This window comes from Oncorhynchus nerka, unplaced genomic scaffold (genome assembly GCF_034236695.1).
Source record: "Oncorhynchus nerka isolate Pitt River unplaced genomic scaffold, Oner_Uvic_2.0 unplaced_scaffold_1522, whole genome shotgun sequence".
NCBI classification, from domain to species: Eukaryota; Metazoa; Chordata; class Actinopteri; order Salmoniformes; family Salmonidae; genus Oncorhynchus; species Oncorhynchus nerka.
The window spans coordinates 32,438-38,687 of NW_027039796.1; the positions used below are offsets into that span (position 1 = coordinate 32,438).

A 6,250-nucleotide genomic window follows, 5' to 3' on the forward strand; every position below is an offset into this window, starting at 1 on the left:
GGCCAGTGCTCACTAGGGTGTAGCGTACCATGTAGGCCATCAAAGGAAATGTATAAATAATGTGTTAGGCCCACTGTTTGTAAAACAGGCTGTTGTGTCATACATTTTATCTCCTACTTGTAGGCTACAGAAAAGGCTACATACTATTTCTACCATATACTATATCCAGGTACGAGATCAAGCGCGTGCACCAACATTTTTTATGGGCTTAATCATAGAATTACATATACAGTCCCTAAGGATCTCTGTGGGCCTAGTCAAAAATATTTTTAATTGAACTTATATGTTTAATTATGTTACATTTGACTATGGAATAAACATAACAAATCAATATTTTTTCATCTGATTGTCAAACTATAATTTCAAAGGGCTCCTTCATAGGCCACCTGCACATGTTTATCCACTTGCAAGATATTTCCAGCTTCCAAATAGTGGTGAGTGGAAAGAGACATCTTTTTCACCAAACACCAAAAAGTTTCATGTCAAATTACTGTCACTAGGGAAGAATTTATGCGTCCACTGCTGTTGCCGCGCGTTTCGGTGCCGGCCACTCATCTCTGCCTTGGCAAAATGTCAATGTTCTGTTGAACCACATCGTATGAGTGTAGGCTATACCATTATTTTTCAAGTTCATTCGCCATTCATTTGTCATGTCTCTAACATGCAGTAATCATAAAAAGTTGTGTAATAGCCTAGAGTTTTTGTGAATGGCTCATGTCTCACCCTGGCTCTATCTGCTACATCATTTATGTTGGTGGAGCGTCACAGCGATGCCAACAGAAGGGCCGCTGGGAATGAAAATGCAAAATATTTTGTACCCCTGCCTTATCACAGGGCGGCATCAGCGCTCCCCTTAAAAGCCCATATGCCACTGGTTGAGAGACATTTTCATGGTTTTGGGGCGGAATTATGTGGGTTGTTGTTGAAGGTGGGTCTTGGTCAGTTAAGGTCAAAAAAATCCGCCCTCGCCATGTGCCTCCATAGACGGTCGCATAATCCTGCCTAATGAGCCGGCCCTGCTTAGAGGGTAGGTACAGGGTAAGACTGCTGTAAAATAAAGCTGTACACAATCAAGACAAGCACACAACTCAGAGGGAAGTTTATTTCATGAAAAATAAAGTAGTAATTATTTGTAGTTCAAATAATTACATTCAGACTTTAAAACATTTTTGTGAGAAGAACCGTTTTCAGGATCCGCCCTGGTCTCACAAATACTGTTCTAGCTCAGCCCCTGTTAATCACACAGGCTAATGATTGGTCTCAATGGATGTAGAATAAATAGACCAATGCAATGTAGCTCAAACACACATTTTTTCAAAGGGGTTGGAAGCACTATATCACAGAAATTATCATGTGGGATTCAAGGCATTTTGAAAAGATGTACCCAACCTATTTCTTCAATACAGAGTCAGCATCACAGCCAGTAAACCAGAGGGCACTGGATGGAGCAATGTCTAAATGTGTAGGGATTGACGGTGCCTTTAGGGGCAAGTGAACTGAGCAGTCACTCAAGTTAAGCCTGCTCTGAGGTAGCCCCACTGCTCTGAGGTAGCCCCACTGCTCTGAGGTAGCCCCACCGCTCTGAGGTAGCACCACTGCTCTGAGGTAGCCCCACCGCTCTGAGGTAGCCCCACCGCTCTGAGGTAGCCCCACTGCTCTGAGGTATTCCCACAACTCTGAGGTTGCACCACTGCTCTGAGGTAGCACCACCGCTCTGAGGTAGCCCCACTGCTCTGAGGTAGCCCCACTTCTCTGAGGTAGCCCCACTGCTCTGAGGTAGCCCCACTGCTCTGAGGTAGCCCCACTTCTCTGAGGTAGCCCCACTGCTCTGAGGTATCAGTTAGGTAGCGGGGCAGCAGCAGTTAGGTAGGGGGGCAGCAGCAGTTAGTTAGGGGGGCAGTGGCTGTTAGGTAGCGGGGCTGCAGCAGTTGGGTAGCGAGGCAGTATCAGTTAGGTAGAGGGGCAGTAGTAGTTAGGTAGGGGGGCAGCAGCAGTTAGGTAGTGGGGAAGAAGCAGTTAGGTAGCGGGGCAGCAGCAGTTAGGTAGTGGGGCAGCAGCAGTTAGGTAGGGGAAGTATCAGTAAGGTAGGGGGGCAGCAGCAGTTAGGTAGTGGGGCGGCAGCAGTTAGGTAGCGAGGCAGCAGCAGTTAGGTAGGGGGCAGTATCAGTTAGGTAGCGGGCAGCAGCAGTTAGGTAGTGGGGCAGTATCAGTTAGGTAGGGGGCAGCAGCAGTTAGGTAGCGGGGCAGTATCAGTTAGGTAGGGGGCAGCAGCAGTTAGGTAGTGGGGCAGTATCAGTTAGGTAGGGGCAGTATCAGTTAGGTAGGGGGCAGCAGCAGTTAGGTAGCAGGGCTGCAGCAGTTAGGTAGGGGGCAGTATCAGTTAGGTAGGGGGCAGTATCAGTTAGGTAGGGGGCAGCAGCAGTTAGGTAGCAGGGCTGCAGCAGTTAGGTAGGGGGCAGTATCAGTTAGGTAGGGGGCAGTATCAGTTAGGTAGGGGGCAGCAGCAGTTAGGTAGTGGGGCAGCAGTTAGGTAGGGGGCAGTAGCAGTTAGGTAGCGGAGCAGCAGCAGTTAGGTAGTGGGACAGCAGCAGTTAGGTAGGGGGCAGTAGCAGTTAGGTAGTGGGGCAGCAGCAGTTAGGTAGGGGGCAGTATCAGTTAGGTAGTGGGGCAGCAGCAGTTAGGTAGGGGGGCAGCAGCAGTTAGGTAGGGGCAGTATCAGTTAGGTAGTGGGACAGCAGCAGTTAGGTAGTGGGGCAGCAGCAGTTGGTATGGGGCAGCAGCAGTTAGGTAGGGGGCAGTATCAGTTAGGTAGGGGGCAGCAGCAGTTAGGTAGTGGGGCAGCAGCAGTTAGGTAGGGGGCAGCAGCAGTTAGGTAGGGGGCAGTATCAGTTAGGTAGCGGGGCAGCAGCAGTTAGGTAGGGGGCAGTATCAGTTAGGTAGGGGCAGTATCAGTTAGGTAGCGGGGCAGCAGCAGTTAGGTAGGGGGCAGTATCAGTATCAGTTAGGTAGGGGCAGTATCAGTTAGGTAGGGGGCAGTATCAGTTAGGTAGGGGGCAGTATCAGTTAGGTAGGGGCAGTAGCAGTTAGGTAGCAGGGCAGTATCAGTTAGGTAGCGGGGCAGTAGCAGTTAGGTAGGGGGGCAGTATCAGTTAGGTAGGGGGCAGTATCAGTTAGGTAGCGGGGCAGTAGCAGTTAGGTAGGGGGGCAGTATCAGTTAGGTAGCGGGGCAGTAGCAGTTAGGTAGGGGGGCAGTATCAGTTAGGTAGCGGGGCAGTAGCAGTTTGGTAACGGGGTCTTTCACTTGTCCATAAATTGTCTGTATTTACCCTAACCATTAGAAAATATCAAGAAAAGCCTTTCTTGGTCCAGCCTCCCATCAACTCTTTGATACACGGGGCAGCAGGGTAGCCTAGTGGTTAGAGCGTTGGACTAGCAATTTGGTAGCGGGGCAGCATTTTGGTAATAGGGCAGCATGACATCTACTTAATGGTTGCAAAATCCCAGAGCTGACAAGGTACAAATCTGTCGTTCAGCCCTTGAACAAGGCAGTTAACCCACTGTTCCTAGGCCATCATTGAAAATAAGAATTTGTTCTTCACTGACCTGCCTAGTAAAATTAAGATCAAATCAAAAATAAAAAAATACAGGTGGAACAGGAAGCCATCATTGCTTTTAAAGCAATGTGCAGGGCTATTAAAGCCCTGCAATGGGACGATTGAAGTCTGGTGTAAAATCGCAACTTATTCTGTAGATCTACAGAGACATCATGAGAGCCACTGCAGCCATCTTATTGGTCCTCTGTCTCCTGGCCGTCAGTCACAGTAAATTACCATCATCTGAAACATGCTTGATCAACTTGGAATTGATCATCAAGTTTGCTCCACAATGTCATCCTACTTGTTGTCTGTGTGCTCTACTCATGTCTTTGTCTCCATAGCCTGGGACTGTCAGGAGGTAGAAAACATCAAGAATCTGATGCAGATCGATGCAGGACTGGGACAAGTGGTTGCTACGGACACAAGTCAAATCCCCTACTACCTGGTAGGTGATAAATGGATCCGCCTGTCTGGTTCCCTGAAGCATATCACTGTAGGACCAGCAGGGATCTGGGGTGTCAACAAAGCAGACTTAATCTACAAGTATGTGGCCGGTAACTGGGTGCAAGCTGCAGGTTAGTGGAGAGAATTACTCAATATTTATCCAGAGGACACCTGCTTCTTAGCTTTCCTGATATCATCAGGCTGTTGAAAACATTTTAAATTGTAAACTTGTAGGTCATTTGGCAGTACTCACAGATATGTGCTCCTTGTTTGCTTGTCTGTCTGTCTGTCTTTGTGGTCTTCAGGCCTTCTGAAACAGTTGGATGCTGGAGGTGAACAGTTTATTGTGGGGGCCAACATGGATGATACTCCATTCTGTCTGACACGTAGTGCCACAGTTGGCTACAAGGGTTCAGGCTCACCTCTTCCATGGACAGGATTGCCAGGAGCTGTGAAGTACTACAGCTGTGGACCCTTTGGGTGCTGGGCAGTCAACAAGAATGATGATATCTACTTAATGAGTGTATGATCTCGGAAAGAGTGTGAGAGCTGGAGTAGAGTAGTAGAGGATGGAGAACCTCAGTTATTCTAAAACTGTATCATATCATAACTGTTGAAATTGTCCTAAACACCTGATTGAATCTGTTTGTTTCCAGCTGAATCAAGACTGTCAAAACAACGGGTGGAGTCACATAGACGGCAAGCTTTCCATGATTGAGGTGGCAACTGATGGTGGTGTCTTTGGGGTCAACTCTGCAGGCCAAGTTTATACCAGGTAAGGTTACTACTGATCTATGTGTATGGTTCCACCCGTTTCCCACTCAACTTGCAATCATTTCTTATAATTATTATTCTTTATGTATAATTATTATCCTTACTGTACATGCTTTGTGAAGCTCTTTACACAAAAACTAAAATACTGTAGATACATAAATAAAATCAGTCAAATATAATCAGATCTAAACTTATAGGACTTATAAAGACATGTGTAGACAGTGTACGATAAAATATGTAAAAGTTGGATGTCCTGTATAGCTACAGTTTGGGATAAAAACAACTTCCCAGACTCCCCACCACTTGTTTTGGTAAACAGGTCAGGAATGTAGTTAGATAAATGTAACCATTCTCAAATTCATACATGGAGCTACGGATGCAAAGACAGACCAATTATTTGTTAAAAAACAAAATGTAACATGTTTTTTAAAGCTATACATTGTTTGTTTACAATAACATTGTTTACAAACAATTGAGTAAACGCTTACATTTTAGCTTCTGATGTGGTTGAATAAAGCTCAAGAGGCAGAAGTTATATTCTTCAAAAATCTATGGCTATATTCAATTATTACAGTCCAAAAATGGATGTACTTAAAAAAATGGATAAGCTTTAAAACATGAACCTCAACCCTTTCTTCAACACAGAGACGGCATCACAGCCAGTAAACCAGAGGGCACTGGATGGAGCTATATCCCAATGTGCATGCGCACGGGCCACGTGACCTATGACCTGGGCCGTCTTTGGGTCGTCTCCAAGTCTGGAGTCACCATGGTGTGAACACCTTAGTCTCTCCTCTGCATCTGATGGCCGTTCGGGATCTGTCTAAAGTTCACTTGCTAACTCATTGATCTCTCTTTCTGGAACAGCCTTCTGCTTTATACATTTCAACATTAGTTAATAAAAATCCTTAATTTTAAAACCTATTGCTCTACCTATTATTTTCAGTTCTTCAATGATCTTATTGACATTTTAAAAAAATAGATTTTATATTTTCTTGATCACTCTTTGATTAACACTTCAATAGGTCTTTGCCATGGCTGCTATTTAATTGTAGTGTAAAACTTGGGCACGGTCATGTTGCTCACAATCTACATGGGTTTTGTTGTGTTTCAGAGGTCATCAATAGGGTTGGATGGAATCCTCGTCATTGTTTATTATCTCATTATATAATAATTTCCTGCAACAATAAAGCATTCATTTTGAAACTATTGTAATTTCTGTGTTATTGTTTTTTTAAATCATATTGAACAGAGGGATTTTAGGTTGCTCTGCCAGTGGTGATTTTAGCATTGAAATCTTGGTGTGGCAAACTCAACCAATTTGTTTTAGATACATGCCAGCAGAGCCACTGCACAACACAAACTGCCCACACACTGTTAGGGCCTACATAAAGCTGTCCCAACAGCAGAGCTTTCCTTTCATCACCATGGAGTGA

The 6,250-nt window shown here is 45.3% G+C and overlaps 1 protein-coding gene across 1 annotated transcript; it reads left to right on the forward strand.

Annotated features, from left to right (window-relative positions):
• The first annotated feature begins 3,870 nt into the window (after positions 1 to 3,870).
• On the forward strand, positions 3,871 to 5,953 carry LOC135568522 (fish-egg lectin-like). Its single transcript, XM_065015313.1, has 4 exons — positions 3,871 to 4,171; positions 4,346 to 4,563; positions 4,697 to 4,815; positions 5,460 to 5,953. Exons 1-4 carry the CDS (start codon positions 3,886 to 3,888, stop codon positions 5,590 to 5,592), a joined length of 756 nt encoding a protein of 251 aa, XP_064871385.1. The 5' UTR covers positions 3,871 to 3,885; the 3' UTR covers positions 5,593 to 5,953.
• The last annotated feature ends 297 nt before the right edge of the window (positions 5,954 to 6,250 follow it).